Here is a 17,794-nt window from a genome sequence, read left to right as displayed (position 1 = left end):
GTTCATTTCAAGTTTTTAGAACTGGTAAATTGACTACTACTATTATTACTTTTATATCACCGCACAGCCTTTTAGAAGCTTAGTGTTTAAACAGTAAAAAAAAATACAGTAAAAACAGTTATATTTTGAATATTATTACAATCTAAAATAACTGTTTCCCGTTGTAATATGTTCCAATCTAATTTATTGTGTTCAAAGCTGAAGAATTAAGTAATTATGATAAATTCAGTGTCACATCATCCTTCAGAACTCATTCTAATATGCTGATTCGCTGTTTGAGAAACATTTCTGTTAATTATAAATGCTTCATATTTTTTGTGGAAATTGTCAAATTATTTTTCAGGATTCTTTGATGAGTAATGAACTCTAAAGAACAGCGATTTAAAAAAAAACTGGAATCATTTGTAACATTATACAGTACATGTATTTACTGTCACTTTTGACACACAGGAATTGACACACACTTATCTCACACAGGAATAAAAAGCATTAAAGAGATGATCTTACTTTAGTCTCTCCAGTTTACAGTGAGAATCCTTAAGTCCATCAGAGAGATGCTTCATGCCCAAATCTAGTATTTTATTCCCAGACAGATCCAGTTCTCTCAGGTTTGAGGGGTTTGATTTCAGAACTGAAGCCAGAGCAGCACAACCTTTAGCTGTGATATTACAGCCATCCAAACTGTAGAGAGATTGAACATTTAGGTACAGTAAATTCAACACTGTAACAATAAAACAACAACAACAACAAACCTTAAATAGTCCTATTATGCTTTTCCATGTTTTTTTCAGTGTTACTTACTGTGCTGATCTGGATTCTTTAATCACAGGAAGCAGCTTCTGAACGTCTTTATCCGATGCATTTTCTCTTCCAACAAATTTATTCAGCTCAAACACATCGCTCGTTTGCTCTGTCAACAAGAAATACACTAAGGCTGACCACTGCACAGAGGTGAGTTTGGCTTCAGCTAATGTTCCAGAGTTCAGACACTGTTGTATTTCCTCCACTATTGAATGATCACCAAGCTCATTCAGACAGTGGAACAGATTGATGGATTTTTTGGGAGTGCGACTGCTGCTGATCTTCTTCTTGATGTACTCAACTGTTTCCTCGTTGCTCCCAGAGCTCCCTCTTGTCTGTTTCATTAGTCCTTGTAGAAGACCCTGATTAGACTTCACTGACAGACCCAGAAGAAACCGCAGGAGAAGATCCAGATGTCCATTTGTACTCTGTAGAGCCTCATTCACTGCACTCTGATGCAGCTCATATAATGAAACCTGTTTTGATAGAAACCAGTTCTTAATTCTAGAAAACAAACCAAGTTTTCTGTCTGAGTCAAACACATTTATGTTGTTGTTTGTACAGGAGAGGTGCACATATAGAGCTGCTAGATGTTCCTGAACGCTCAGATGAACAAAGCAGAAGACCTTCACTTGATTCAAGCCAAACTCCTCTCTGAAGATCTGAGTGCACAATCCTGAGTAAACTGATGCTTCTGTCACATCAATGCTACACTCTCTTAGGTCTTCCTCATAGAAGATCACATTGCCTTTTTTCAGTTGCTCATATGCAAGTTTTCCTAAATTGAAAACCATCTCTTTGTCTGTGTCCTTCTTCTCGTTGTACTTCATGTCTTTGATGTTAATCTGTGCCATCAGGAAGTGTGTGTACATCTGAGTGAGAGTCTTGGGAATCTCTCCACTCTCTGCTTGACTCAACATCTTCTCCAGAACAGTGGATGAAATCCAGCAGAAGACTGGGATGTGGCACATGATGTAGAGACTCCTTGAAGACTTCAGGTGTGAGATGATCCTATCAGCCAGACTCTGATCACTGATTCTCTTCCTGAAGTATTCCTCCTTCTGTGGCTCACTGAAGCCTCGTACCTCTGTCACTCGATGGACACACTCAGAGGGGATGAGATCAGCTGCTGCTGGTCTGGAGGTGATCCAGATGAGAGCAGAGGGAAGCAGATTCCCCACAATGAGGTTCTTCAGCAGCACGTCCACTGATGCTGATTCACTTACATCACACAACCTCACATTACTCCGAAAATCCAGAGACAGACGACACTCGTCCAGACCATCAAAGATGAACAACACTTTATATTTGTCACTAGATATTTCTATTTCTTTTGTTTCAGGGAAAAAGTCATAAAGAAGATCTGAAAGACTGAGTGTTCTGTCCTTCATCAGATTGAGTTCTCTGAAAGGAAGTGGAAATATGAGCTGGACGTCCTGATTCTCTTGTCCTTCAGCCCAGTCCAGGATGAACTTCTGCACAGAGACTGTTTTTCCAATGCCAGCGACTCCTTTTGTCAGCACAGTTCTGATGGGTTTGTCTCGTTCAGGTAAAGCTGTAAAGATTTCACTGCATTTGATTGGTGTTTCCTCTGTTGCTGTTCTCCTGGATTGTGTCTCAAGCTGTCTCACCTCGTGTTCATTACTGATCTCTCCAGTTTCACTTTCTGTAATGTAGAGCTCTATGTAGATCTCATTTAAAAGGGTTTGGTTTCCTTGCTTTGTTGTTCCTTCATAAAGATACAGAAACTTTTTCTTCAAATTGGATCTTAATTTGTTGAGGTCTTCATGGCTGTAAAATTAACCACATTACATGTATAAAAGTGCAGAAGTCTACTGAAGGGAAGGATATGCATGTTATTGATTCTAAATGATTTGATGAATCTTTGCAGCATCAAGACCTTGTATTTTACCTGACACCAGGATACTCGCTTTCATTGATGTCTTGTCGTTGATTCAACGACTCATCATATTTCATTTTCTTACTGATGGGTTCTGTTACAGCTGAGGATTGCTGGGTTCGCCTTAAAACAGCATAAAGTAAATAAATCAGATACTTTGAATCTATACTTAATAGCAGACAACCTGCCAAAGTAAAAGCTTGCCAATGTAAAGTCTTAAAATAATAAAAATGTATATTAAAAAGGTTAATATTAGCATTTTACATTTTAAGTTTACTATAAAATAATTGTATTTTTATTTTAAAATTATAGTATTATTAACACTTTTTTATTTTGTTAAAAAATCATATTTTTTATCACTGTTATTAATTTATATTTTATAGTTATACAATATTTAATGGGTCACACTACTGGTGCTTTACCAATGCAGGGTATGACTCGGTACAGCTTGGTACAGCTCACTTTTGGGGAGTTTTCCACTGGGTACAGTACCTGGAACTTTTTTCAGTACCACCTCGGCTGAGGATCCAAGCAAGCCGTACGGTTACCAAAATGTGATGTAATTCCTGCTGATCACTGATTGGCTGGAGAGAATCGCCACTACCTTTGTCACTGAACTAGCAACACCTTTTTTTACAACCAAAAAATTATTTTGTGGTCTGTTGAGGAACCACAGACATTCCTCTAGTTCAGGGGTGCCAAATATCAGTCCTGGGGCCTGTTCTTTGTACGTCGCTAACTCAGTTAGCTGGATTTGAATGTTAACGATTTGGCGTGATCTTGGATCGTTTGGTTCTTCGAAGCTCATCCCCGAGCTGCTGTCATAGCAACAGGTCCATAAGCTTAAACCTGCTCGGGAGCAGGCTTATTTAATGTAAACAGGATTAGATTATGGAGCCAAAAGAGTCTCAATAAAGAAATGCACACACTACATTCACATATGCACACACAGGATTCATACATACACACACAGGATACACAAATGCGCAAAAAATGTACAAATGCACACACAAAATTTAAAAAGCACACAAGATTCACAAATGCATACAAAATTCAGAAATGCACAGAAAATTCAGAAAATACACACAGGGCCCTATTTTAACGATCTGAAACGCAAGTGTCAAAGCGCGAAGCGCAAGTAAGTTTGTGGGCGGGTCTCGGCGCTGTTGCTATTTTCCCGGCGGGATAAATGGTTCTTGCGCCCGGCGCAAATCTAAAATGGGTTGGTCTGAAGTAGCTTCATTATTCATAGGTGTGGTTTGGGCGTAACGTGAAATAAACCAATCAGAGCGTCATCCAACATTCCCTTTAAAAGCAGGTGCGCAAGTTCCATTATGGATTGCTATTATTATGGCGTATTTACCAGGCGCACGCCAGGAGCGGTTCACAGCCGAGGAGACTGATGTTCTTGTAAGAGCAGTGAAAGACAGAGAAGTTGTGTTGTATGGGGATGGGAGAATAATTAGCCTGAATAATTTGTGAGCTAGTTTTATGCCTATTTTTTTTCACATCTTCGTGGCACACCACAATGATTTCCGTCATCTCATGTGTTAATATTTTTTTAGTGTAACAATTTATGATTTGCAAAAATAACTGTTGCATCTGTGTAGATTACATGAGCAAAGTGTATGCGCGTTGTGCACGCTATACATTATGGTCAAGCATGCGCCCTTAAAATAGCATAATGAACAACGCGCAACGCGCCACTGACTTTAGACTAGGTTTTTTCTGGTCAGTGGCGCAATTGTTTAATGGAACAACAAAATAGCACCAGGGATCGTTTGCGCCGGAACACGCCTCCTTTTTTGCGCTGAACCGCCCAGGGAGCGCAAGTTCATTCACTAGTTTAGCGACGTGCTTCTGTGGAGGGAAAAGCGCGCTTTGCGCGGGTGCAAAATAGGAATGACACATGCGTCGGTGTACAAAGTCAATTGTGCTGGGTGCAAGATAGGGCCCACACAATTCAGAAATGCAAACAACATTTACAATTGCATTCAAGATTCACAAATGCACAGGACAAGATTCAGAATTGTATTTCTGATGCACACACACATATATCTTGATTTACAAACTGCTTGCGGTCTGTGAACTTCACTGCATTTGTGTGTGAATTTTGAGACTCCCCTGACTTGGCTCTACACACAAATGCTTTTTTTTAAACAGGGAATGATCAGCAACCAATCAGATATCGCCCTTCTTTTAGCCAATCACAAGAACGCACCCCACGTGGGGGATTGTTTACTTATACTTATAAGCCAATCACATGAATGCGTTCACACACTGCAATATGCCTGTGGTGCGGCATATTATAGCCTACATATTTATGAAATTGTATGAAAATACAGATGTTTAGATTACAATTCAGGTTTATTTTTTATTATTTTTTACAAAATATACATTTAAAAATGTCTCAATACATATAGCCCTGTGACTGCAGAAAAAAAGTTAACCCCAGATTCATAAATTTGCAATAGGCAATTATTTCATTTTATTGAAATCTTTTAATGAAAGTAAAAAAAAAATTACACCTTTTTGAATATTTAAATATATCTAAATTTTCTTTTGGATGCAATATAGAAGGCACTTTAATTATAATATTCGGTCCCCACATGAAGAGAGAGTCAGTGGTCCGCTGCGTGAGGAAAGTGAGTCGTTGCTTAGGAAAGTGAGTCGTTTGCTGCGTGAGGAAAGTGAATCTTTCGCTGAGGAAAGTGAGTCATTCGCTGAGGAAAGTGAGTCATTCGCTGCGTGAGGAAAGTGAGTCGTTCGCTGAGGAAAGTGAGTCGTTCGCTGCGTGAGGAAAGTGAGTCGTTCGCTGAGGAAAGTGAGTCGTTCGCTGCGTGAGGAAAGTGAGTCGTTCGCTGAGGAAAGTGAATCGTTCGGTGCGTGAGGAAAGTGAGTCGTTCGCTGATGAAAGTGAGTCGTTCGCTGATTGGCTTATAAGTAAACAATCCCCCAAGTGAAGTGCATTCTTGTGATTGGCTAAAACAAGGGAGATTTCTGACTGGTTGCAGATCATTCCCGGTTTAAAAAAAGGCATTTGTGTGTAGAGCCAAGTCAGGGGAGTCTCAAAATTCACACACATGTGCAGTGAAGTTCACAGACCGCAAGCAGTTTGTAAATCAAGATATATGTGTGTGTGCATCAGAAATACATTTCTGAATCTTGTCCTGTGCATTTGTGAATCTTGAGTGCATTTGTAAATTTTGGGTGTGCATTTCTGAATTTTGCGTGCATTTGTGAATCTTGAGTGCATTTGTAAATTTTGTGTGTGCATTTGTGAATTTTGTGCGCATTTGTGTATCCTGTGTGTGCATATGGGAATGTAGTGTGTGCATTTATCTTTATTGAGACTCTTTTGGCTCCATATTAGATCGCTTCTTTTCAATCAGAACTGATACTCAAAATATGTCTGCTACCACCGCTACTTTATTACAAGAGTATCATACTGATCCAGGGACAATAATTTAAAATAATAATCATTAAAAAAATTATTAAAAAATAATATAAAAATGCTTTGTAGTCCATAACAGCCTACTATAAACAGACAGTTTTACTCACTGAAATATTTATTTGTCATAAAATTATTACTTCATAATTGTATTAGATTCTTACACACATGCTATACAGATAATAGAGTTGTGCATTATTTTGAGTGATGACTGCTATTATAAGAGTGGCTTGATGGAGCACAGGAGATGCAGATAACATGATATTGACCCTTAAGAAACTTTCATTAATGCTGTCACATAACAAATCTTTCCAAATATAAAATGAAATGAATAGATAATTTCTACATTGAAATAAAAATGTAAAGACTGCACAACTATTATAAATTGCGAATCTAATTTATTGGGAATCATGAAAAAAATTCTAATAAAATAAAAACATGTATCTATTATAACATTTATGTAGTTTTGTTTGCTTTGCTGTTTCCTTATAAAAGTCCAGAAATTTGTCAAGTTTTTCGTTGGGTGTCATTTTAAATTATATGATGTCATTACATTGTAGTCTTGCCACCAGCCAATAGCTGCACTGCTGATCATGGTTTCGTGTATCGATACATATCCCCTTTTAAACCAACACATGAACGCGCAATTATCTCAGATAACTCAATCCAGCGATACTAATCATACACATTAGCCGGATCATGATTAGCACGATGATATCATCTTGGATGTGTCATTTGATCTCGGATGTAATAAGCGACGTACGAAAAACGGGCCCCTGGAGGGCCAGTGTGCTGCAGAGTTTAGATCCAACCCCAATTAGACACACCTTAACCAGCCAATCAAGCTCTCACTAGGCATACTAGAAACTTCCCAGCAGGTGTGTTCAGGCAAGTTGAAGTTAAACTCGGTAGCACACCGGTCCTTCAGGACTGAGTTTGGGCACCCCTGCTCTAGTTGATAGCCGAGGAACGGATCCAGCAAGAGCTTGATGGGGTGATGCAGAATGAAAGTTTTTCAGGAGTTTGCTCAGCTCTTGGCCGTGACACGTTTAATCCCACCTACTTAAAGCGGTATTAAACTGCAGTGGAAACGCAAACCATGCCGAGCCATACAATGCAAATCACCATATGTGCAGAGTGAGGTCCAGACCAAGGGAGAGATGCATCTATCTACATTTTTTTTTTCTTCAAGACTGGTCAAAGCGTTTTAAAATCAGTTATGAAAAGGTACATTGTTCTTATTTGTATTGGAAAAGTAAGACTGATTAACTCTTGGCAACTGGTAGTTCTGAAGACACAGTCTTAACATGGTTTACACAACTGGGCCCAGATCTCCAGGTTCTCTTATGAGAACCATGGTGATAAACTTATTTGCACTCTTTTTTATAGTTAGTATCATTGATAAATGTAAATGTTTATCAAATTCTTATTTTTTTGTTTTTGACTGCCATTTTATAAAACCATTAAGAGACTGTCCAGTACCATAAGCAACAATGTACCTGACAGTCTGCTGGTCTGCATCCTTAAAGGTTGGTGGAGGATCTATAGACCAGTCACTCTTCATAGACACACAGCTGGACTTTCTACCTGATCTTTTCCGCTTAACTGACCTATAACAGAACAGAGGTTACATTTAACTCTTTAAGTTATCATATATTCATCCTTTACAATGTGAATCCATGAGCAAGAACCTGCAAATGCAGAACTGGAAGTTAGATATTATCCCCACCATGTTTGTTTACTAATTTTTGTGGCTAATTTATTTAACAATACGTACAATTACAAATAATGTTTATGTTTAACACAACAGATATAAACCAATTTACAAAATTCCCAATATTTAATGAATATTGGTTGGGTTTTTCATTATACTGCTGCTATTTTATAAAACCATTAAGAGACCACAAGAGGTCATGGTAAAACCATAAGCAACTGTGTACCTGCCACGTGGTTTGTTTCCAGCCTTCATGTCTAGTGCAGGATCTATAGATCAGTCAACTCTTCTTGGACACACAGCTCTTGAGAATCTGATCCCTTTTGCTGGACTGAACTGTAATAGAGCAAACAAGAGCGCTTGGTGACATCAACTGATGTGTGTCTTTCATAATAAAAATATGGTTTCATAATGCAAAATGACCATAACTCAGTCACTGTGGCAACTTATGCTGGAAAACTGGTTAAGAGCAGGATAACTGTTTAGGCTAAGGTGAGCTACTCTTAAACTGACCAATAGGAAGTTAGGAACACATTGATATTACAGCGCTGACTCTGTCACATAAAATTATTTGACGTTATCAGTCCAAAGATAAAAGCATACAGAAAATGCTAATTAAATAATCAAAGAAATAAATATACATTTCTTCTTGAGATTTGAGTCTTTTGACCTTCTGCAAGCCCCGCCTTGTTCACCCAGTGATTGACATGGCAGGAGGGGGCAGACACGTGATCGGCTCAGAATGCGTTTTCAGTGTGCACTTTGAATTTTGCTACATTCATTGCGGGACACTGAATGAAAGTGCAATCCTAAGTGTCCTAAGTGTTAATGCATTTAAGAAAAACAGCATTTAAATTATAATTTTGCCACAATTTTTGCTTGAACATGTCTAATAATTTCTGTAATACATTTTCATTTAAATTTTGCAACTTATAAAGCGTTCAAATTAGTATTCATTTTACATATTAAAACTGGTGTATGAAATGGCAAATGAAAATTATGTAATTTAATTTTCATTTTGCACCATACATTGCACAAATGTATTGGAAAATGTAAATGTAAATACAGAAATGCATTGTCATTTTGCATATTACATTCCAAATTGAATATTGCTACCCATATGCTTCCATATTTAACAGTATTATAAACATTAATTGGTATGAAGATTTATATAATTATTTGTGTATTGTATATGTGTGTGCACTAAGATCTTTTAAATATCAAATTTAAAATCAGAGAGTAGAACATTTTCATCTAAATGTTCCTTATTTCATTCACTTCCCTCGCTTTCTCTCTCTTAGGAGTCAGTGAAGATGTTGTCCATGAAGTTCTTTCTAATGAGGTTCACGTCATGAAGAAATTAGTTTTTGTTTGTGTTCAAGTTCAACTGTTGTAATATAATATACACAATCTTAAATCTACCCCAGAGTCATCCTTGTGTCTTCCCTCTGAACTTGAAAATGTGGTTAATCTAGTGACTGAAAAGACTCCTGCCATGATTCCTTGTTTATTTTACACAGTGGTGGCAAGTAACGAAGTAAAAATACTTTGCTACATTACTTAAGTATTTTTTTCGGGGATCTGTACTTTACTCGAGTATGTTTTATTTGCATCTACTTTCACTTTTACTCCAATACTTTATTAAAGACAAAGTTTACTTTTTACTCCGATACATTTCCCCATGCCTGCTTCAAGTATTTATTACACTGATTTTACAAACCAATGAAAAATTTGGTTTTCTTTTGAAAAAAAAAGAACGCACGACTTCGCGGAGATTCTTATTGGCTGAGATGTCTTCTTTGCTTGCCACGGGTGGATGAAATTTCAATAGGGCTGTGTCGAATGCGATTTTCATGCTCATCTCATCAGTAACGCTCCTGTAATTAGTAGTATATATTTCCAGCACATGCCTTCAGATCAGGGTTGCCAGGTTTCACAACAAATCCTGACCAGTTGCTTCTCAGAACTAGTCCAAAACTAGCCAAAAACGCGTTTCCAGGAGGTTCCCCGATAAAAAAAAATTGCTTCTCGGGGGTTAAAATATACGTTTATTGAAAGGGTTGTTTTGGTAAAAGTCACATTTTAGGAGCTAAATATCAAGTTATTGGGATTGGGGTTTCTTCGACCGGCGGACATGAAAAACAACCACAGACTTGGCAACACTGGTTCAGGTGGAGCGGCAGTTACTGCACAGAGCCGTAGTCCACCGACAACTAACACAAAATCGCTTTCAAAATCGAGAAAAAAAATCGATTTTGTGTAGATTGTCAGTGAAATACGGCTCTGTGTAGTATATGCCAACCAGTGCCAAGTCTTTGGTTGTTTTTCACGTCCGCAGGTCGAAGCGACAATACCAATAACGTGATATTTAGCCCCTAAAATGCGAATGACAGAATTTTCATTTTTGGGAGAACTAACTCTTTAAAGAGGTGGTTCTTCCTCATTGATATTCTGAAACAGTCTTACCTTGTCTCTTGCACATCTTCTGTTTGATGCAGCTATGATGTTATGGAACATGTCTATTGAAAGTTCAATCCCTATACTGCGATAAGGTTCTTCATTGTCTCTTTTGATTGTAAATCTAACAAATTATAAAGTATCTAATCTCATAATTTGTTCAATTAAAACACTGCATGTCACTCCCAAAACAACTGATCTGGTTAATTATTGATATTTACCGTTAATTTGAATATTTACTTTTTACTTCCGGTACTTAAGTATGTTTTAAATTGGATACTTTTGTGCTTTTACTCAAGTGATGTTTGAATGGAGGACTTTCTACTTTTACTGGAGTCATTTTATATTTAGATACATCTACTTTTACTTGAGTATAACTTTTGAGTACTTTTACCACCCCTGATTTTATTAGTTATTATATTATGTTACTTAGACCCAATAATTACCCAATTACTCCACATTCCTAGGACTCTAGTTTAATTACAATAAAAGAAAGTAGTATTTTGGTGAAATAAACCTTTAAAAAAAAAAACAACCTCTAAAACTCTTAAGTTGTTAAAACTGGGTGAAAATACTGCCGCAGGTGGCACTTTTTTCAGTCCTCCAAAGCTAGGGTCCTAGAAATGTGGTCCAGGGACTGCGGTTCTCAGACTCGGTAGGTGGCGCTGTCACAAAAAACCAGGGTCCAAGAAATGCAATCCTACAAATGCGTTCCTGAAATTGCGGCCTCCGACAGATAATAATGGGTTTCAGTTAATACACATAGGCATCCTGAAGCTCACTGTGTTTTCAGCCTCAATATATGAGTACATGAACACTTAAACAATCTCTAGAACTGCTCTAAGTCACTTCATGAGCATTTTTCTTATTTTGAGAAAACTATCGTCATATCATATACAAAGGGACTGCAATGTTTCAAAGACACCAATGTTTCAGGAGTTTAGTGCGCGGAATAGGACGTATGCTTATTAGATAACCGTATTTGAGTTGATGTATTTAAATAAAATAAGAATGATTCCATCTCTGATTATCCCAGGTTGCTATGGTCACGCAGGTTTGTTTACGCATTAAACTCGTGGCCACGAGAAAAACATGTCGTTCCCTCAACATAAGAAGTCATGGCCAAGAGAAATGGATGTTGTTTCCTCAACATGGCATCTCGAGGCCACGAAATTAATATCTCATGTCCACGACATATCATGTTCCCACGAGTTATTATTCGTGGCCACGACAAAACTAAGTAAAGCGAACTTAGAATTTTACAGATAGTATTTATACTCTAACAACAACATTACACACTAACTAAAGTTTAAAACATGGGATCACGAAGAACGGGACCTTTAACATTTGCAAATAAACATTCATTAGAGAAATTTAGAAAAGTAGTCAAAAAGTAAAAGTAATCAGTTACATTAATAAAGTACTTGAAAAAGTTACACTACTATTACATTTTAAATATGGTAACTTGTAATCTGTAACCTATTACATTTCCAAAGTACACTTTCCCCACACTGATTGGGAAATGTCCCGATTGATCTTTTAGATTATTTTATGCCAGGTTTCGGACTTTAATCCCCACTATTCCCTTGGTGTGTCTGATTAGTCTGATCTTCCCGACTCTGACTGGAAATAACAGAAAGACTGATTCAGACATAGCTATTAAACACGATCACAGTAATTCGATTAGAAATTTAGCCACAGGGAATGTTTATGAACTTCCATGTAGAAATGTTGCTATTGAGTAAACTGAAATTTAACGAGTTGATTGAGTAAACAACAAGAGACAGGAGGCATGGATTAAGGCCATTAAAAACATGTTATTTGAACAAGTCAAGTTCACTTATGATTGTAACTGATCTGAGCAAAGACACTTACAAGGTTTTTTTTTTTTAGCAATGAAGGTTATATTCTATTGCTGGGTTGTATTCTATTGTCTTAATTATAGATATTGTTTCTAGTTATAATTATTGTTTATATATATATATATATATATATATATATATATATATATATATATATATATATATATATTTATATATATATTTGCTTTAAAGGATTCTCATATTTTAACGATTATTAAATGTCATTAGCACTGAGGTGGGTAGATATGGTGTCAGCAACATACAATCCAAAAACAACAAAAAACAAAACATTAAAGCTGCATGAGTCAGAATAATAGTCTAACTAAGCAGAACAACAATAATTGAAGATAGTTCATCGTTTTAGTGATTTATATTAAGGCGCTTTAGATTAATATAGAACCCTGCAACGTTGAAATAGGATTCGACCTTAAGCTGCTTTCGCGTCGATTTTATTCGACACAGGCTTACACCATTTTACAAATCGTTTATCTAACAAATATAGTCATCACACAAGTTTTATGTATCAAATATTATCTTTCATACTTACTTTTTGTCCTATGATAATTGATGCAGTTGTTTGAAGGGAAATGGCTCCTGTAACTGTAACTCTTTCACTTTTGGATTGTACTGCAGTATCTTAACATATTATAACGTTACACATTAACTAGAAAAAAAGAAACATGTAAGGCTATAAGGCCTATGAGACTAGAATGGTTTCTTCCATGTTATCAGGAAAGAAATAATTTTAGCCTGATATGTTTTTTTTTCTAGTTAATGTGTAACATTGCAGTATGTTTTAGATAAGACTAATAAAACGGCATTGATGCTTCTCGTCATAACACAACGATGCCATCGGTCCGATGGTGATGAAAAGTGTAAGATATACACTCACCTAAAGGATTATTAGGAACACCTGTTCAATTTCTCATTAATGCAATTATCTAATCAACCAATCACATGGCAGTTGCTTCAATGCATTTAGGAGTGTGGTCCTGGTCAAGACAATCTCCTGAACTCCAAACTGAATGTCAGAATGGGAAAGAAAAGTGATTTAAGCAATTTTAAACGTGGCATGGTTGTTGTTGGTGCCAGATGGGCCGGTCTGAGTATTTCACAATCTGCTCAGTTACTGGGATTTTCACGCACAACCGTTTCTAGGGTTTACAAAGCATGGTGGTAAAAGGGAAAACATCCAGTATGCGGCAGTCCTGTGGGTGAAAATGCCTTGTTGATGCTAGAGGTCAGAGGAGAATGGGCCGACTGATTCAAGCTGATAGAAGAGCAACTTTGACTGAAATAACCACTCGTTACAACCGAGGTATGCAGCAAAGCATTTGTGAAGCCACAACACGCACAACCTTGAGGCGGATGGGCTACAACAGCAGAAGACCCCACCGGGTACCACTCATCTCCACTACAAACAGGAAAAAAGGCTACAGTTTGCACGAGCTCACCAAAATTGGACAGTTGATGACTGGAAAAATGTTGCCTGAGTCTGGATTTCTGTTGAGACATTCAGATGGTAGAGTCAGAATTTGACGTAAACAGAATGAGAACATGGATCCATCATGCCTTGTTACCACTGTGCAGGCTGCTGCTGTGCAATGGTGTGGGGGATGTTTTCTTGCCACACTTTAGGCCCCTTAGTGCCAGTTGGGCATTGTCATTAAATGCCACGGCCTACCTGAGCATTGTTTCTGACCATACGACCCTCTTAAAAATGGTCTAGGGGTAAAAGGAGTAACATTCAAATTTGGTGGTTAAACTGTATCCCTTTATGACCACCATGTACCACTGATGGCCACTTCCAGCAGGATAATGCACCATGTCACAAAGCTTGAATAATTTCAAATTGGTTTCTTGAACATGACAATGAGTTCACTGTACTAAAATGGTCCCCACAGTCGCCAGATCTCAACCCAATTGAGCATCTTTGGGATGTGGTGGAACGGGAGCTTCGTGCCCTGGATGTGCATTTCTAAAGAATGCTTTCAGCACCTTGTTGAATCAATGCCACGTAGAATTAAGGCAGTTCTGAAGGTGAAAGCGGGTCAAACACAGTATTATTATGGTGTTCCTAATTATCCTTTAGGTGAGTGTATCTGGCTCCAAAAACCACACATGGCTTATGAATATGAATTACGTAATGTGCCCGGAAGAGGTATCTGATTGGCTATAAGTAAATGGGTTTGGCAGTTATCCTATCATTTTCTCATTTCCTCGATTTTGCATTGCAAGATTCGCTGGTAAAATCTGAAGCAACACATGACACGGTTTAAACAATCTGTATATTATACTAACGTTTAGGAGACCACCTGTGGGACTTGACACTTCATTAATGTTGCATCTTTGTTAACATTTTGTCACAAAGAATAAAGATTATATATATATTTCTGAACAAAAAGTCTCAAACACACTATCTGGTTTTGTAAAGATACATAATAAATCTCATGATTAATTACATTTCTGATCTGACTTTTACTATATCTTTTTCTATCACTGAAACGATCAGCCTTAAGACTTCTAATTTCCATCTTGACAAAATAGAGACTATCTAGGAAAGAATAATACAGATACGCAGACTATGCATGAAATATGTCTAAAGTAGTTGTTGTATGTTTTTTTTTGGTTTGTTTTGTTTAGTCCTGCGATACATCACCAGACTGCATATTCTCATGATAACCAGCAGATGGCGTTAATGACTTTTCAAATAATTGAACAGAATTTTACAGAATGTAGTGGAAGCTGGAAATATTAGTATTGATGTACCAGGAATTTAATGAAATAAAAATGAACAATTAGGTCTTTGCTAAACGATTACACATTAGTTTTACAGCCATTCTCAATGACATTTTAATTACTTTTTGTCCTTCCAGAGCACCTTAAATTAATATTTTCCCCTAACATTAAAGTTCGAATCCTAATAATTCTTACCTTAATTGTTACGTGAGGTCTCTTTTTTCTGCAGAACACAAAATAAGGTATTTCGAAGAACACTGGAATCCACTGACACATATTTCAAAATATTGCCTTGTGTCTCACATAAAATAAAACACATACAGGGTTGGAACATAAATGGCATGTGCAGCTGTATAAGTGACTGTACAGCAGCAACTGTGAAATTAAATACCACGTCCTATATCTAACTTGTGTCATTTATAACAGTTAAAATGTATGGCTTTTACATTCAGCAAAGGTTGTTCTGGATTTAAGCAGAATCTTTAACCACAATCCTAAGAAAGCAGACATCAGAAATTGTTTTTTATTTTAATTACTGAATATAGGCTACAGTTAAGAAAATGATGGTCTCTACTACCATAACATTTCATATTGATACATTTCAAAGGGTTGTATGAGTGCTTGAGGAAGCACATACTGCAGACAGACAGATAGATAGAACCTTTCAGATGAAACAATGCGCGCTCTCGCGTTCAGCTGTCTGCGCGTTCGCGTACCTCCCTCCCCACCCAGGAGTGAGCGCACGCGAGTATTTCCACAGCACGAGAGAGAGTGAAATACACCAGAGTCAGCCCGCAGAGAGACACACATGAGCACAAGCGGAGCAGTGTTTCAATGAATGATCCAGCAGCAGCAGCAGCAGAAACATGCGCTTCTCAGCCACGCCTGCCCTGAACAACACCGTGAACTAGGATACAAGGTATGACAGAACATCAGACACAACTTCTCCCATCAACAAACTGTGTGATCGCGCAAAACGAGAAGAGCGTTTTCATCCTTCAGATGATCTCAGTATGATGATGCTTGCTTCTGTCTGGGACTGAAAAGTAAACGAGCACGAGATAAAGAGCAGGTGTAATGGAATAAAACAACGCCTTCAGCTTGTTTTGCTTTTAATGTTAGATCATGTTCTTTATTGGTCCTTTCGGTGCAGATAACATGCAAAAGTATTGCTATTATTTTAGGAGCTCTTAAATTATTGTTAGTGCATGTTTGTTTGTGTGTGTAGATTCTCTTAGTTGCGGATGATGTGCAAATATAAACTGTTATACAGGATTTTAGGAGACAGCCTATATTTATAATGTGTGAATGCATAAACATAAATTCCTAAACTCATGTGGGATTCCCGTTGGTGTCTGTGGACACTTGTTTGTTTCTCTGTCAGTGTGATCACTTTAAATGAAAGCAGTTCGTATAGGGGATGGCATAGTCTTAAATGCATGACAAACCCGTTGTTATAATGTTTGATGGATGTAAATGTTTGGTCACATAAACGGAACGCTTATTGTGTGACCTTCCTATATCATTGTTTTGATTGTTGAATCTGATGTTATGAAACTAAATGTCAGCGATGTGATAACGGGCACTTTAATGCTCGGGACTGACGGGATTGCACCGTGCATGCGGGGTTTCCTCGATTCTTCTGCAGATGGAGGTTCCCTTCTCCTCCCTCCCTTTTAAAACGAGCATTCAGGGTTTGTTCAGAATGCAATACTAGTATATACAGCCTACTGTTTTTTAAGAGCACGATTTATTTTTTTATAGCACTCATAAAATGGCAACATTATCTGACAGACATTCATTGATTCTGCGTTATAATAAATCACACCTGTCTTTCTGTGACAGAACTGGACTGTAACAGCCGAGAGGGCGTCAGCATGATTGAAAATGTCTTGGACAGTCTGAAATATATCACATCACCAAAAAGAGGCACATGACTAAGTGAGGTATGTACAAAGTTGTAGTCCTTGGCCATAACAGAATAAAGTTAAAGTGCTCTGACTATAAATAAAGTGAATGAAAGAATGCAATAGTCCATTTGTAACATTAACTAAGATTGATAAAAGCTGTAGAATATAAATTTTGCTCCTTGTTTGAGTGTGTTAATTTCAACATTTAAAAACTTGCTTTTGTCAACATTAAAAAACTGTGAACTGACTTATAAATAAAATGTTGTATTAAATTGCAAAGTATGGTTCAGTCCTTTTTTAAAATTTTTTAATTGAACACCATTTTAGTTTCTGTTCAGCGTTGGTTGATTAAACTGTATTATTGTGGCTAGCTATCTGTATCAGTAAAATCCAAAATTGGTCGACCTCCATTTGTAATTGGAACATGCTTGTCATCCTAACATCCTAAACTTGGTGTTGAGCAGGTCACTTTGGAAATTTAACAGGCCACAGATTACCTTATTTAAAATGTAATAAGTAGTAACTATTTTAATTACTTTATTAATGTATGTAACTGGTTATCATTTTGAAACATGTAAACCAGGCAGGGTTAACCTTCCAGTAGAACTCTGATTACTGACTGACTCTCCGACAGAATTAAGATTATAGTAATTTATTTTAATTGAAGTCACCACAAACTCAGATTTACTTTCCCCTTAATTGTCACTCATTTTTGAACACAGACTTTGTAGTGCACGACCCAAACTTAAATTTTTATCATTCATGAATGAAAACATTTTGTAACATGATATTGATGTACCATTTACATGGTAATGCAATGTCTGATTTTAAAATGGGTTTTAAAGGATGAATTTTGAGATTTTAAGCTTTCAGTTGAAATATCATTTCTGATGATTTCTAAAATGTGATAGAGAAAAAGGCAACGAAGAAGTCAATTTTTTTTAACAAAGGTCAGAACTC

The 17,794-nt window shown here is 37.1% G+C and overlaps 2 protein-coding genes across 7 annotated transcripts in view; one reads left to right on the top strand and one right to left on the bottom strand.

The window, feature by feature from the left end:
- LOC127972951 (NLR family CARD domain-containing protein 3) overlaps positions 1-17,794 on the bottom strand; it is a 44,963-nt gene that overhangs the window by 23,014 nt on the left and 4,155 nt on the right. For 3 of the 6 annotated variants that reach the window (XM_052576976.1, XM_052576977.1, XM_052576974.1), the window contains exons 3-4: positions 802-2,432; positions 508-681 (exon numbers count right to left, since the gene is read on the bottom strand). The exons of the other annotated variants lie outside the window; for them this stretch is intronic. In XM_052576976.1, coding sequence (XP_052432936.1) covers positions 508-681; positions 802-2,432 — 1,805 coding nt within the window. The remainder of the gene's footprint in view (positions 1-507; positions 682-801; positions 2,433-17,794) is intronic. 6 annotated transcript variants of the gene reach the window in all.
- LOC127972942 (sodium/calcium exchanger 2-like) overlaps positions 15,695-17,794 on the top strand; it is a 202,068-nt gene continuing 199,968 nt past the window's right edge. The window contains exon 1 of the mRNA XM_052576958.1: positions 15,695-15,843. The gene's annotated coding sequence lies outside the window, so the exon portion shown is untranslated. The remainder of the gene's footprint in view (positions 15,844-17,794) is intronic.

Source organism: Carassius gibelio, chromosome B15 (genome assembly GCF_023724105.1).
Source record: "Carassius gibelio isolate Cgi1373 ecotype wild population from Czech Republic chromosome B15, carGib1.2-hapl.c, whole genome shotgun sequence".
Lineage (NCBI taxonomy): Eukaryota > Metazoa > Chordata > Actinopteri > Cypriniformes > Cyprinidae > Carassius > Carassius gibelio.
The sequence above is the reverse complement of the archived record's forward strand: the minus strand, read 5'-3'. Positions and strand labels throughout refer to the sequence as shown.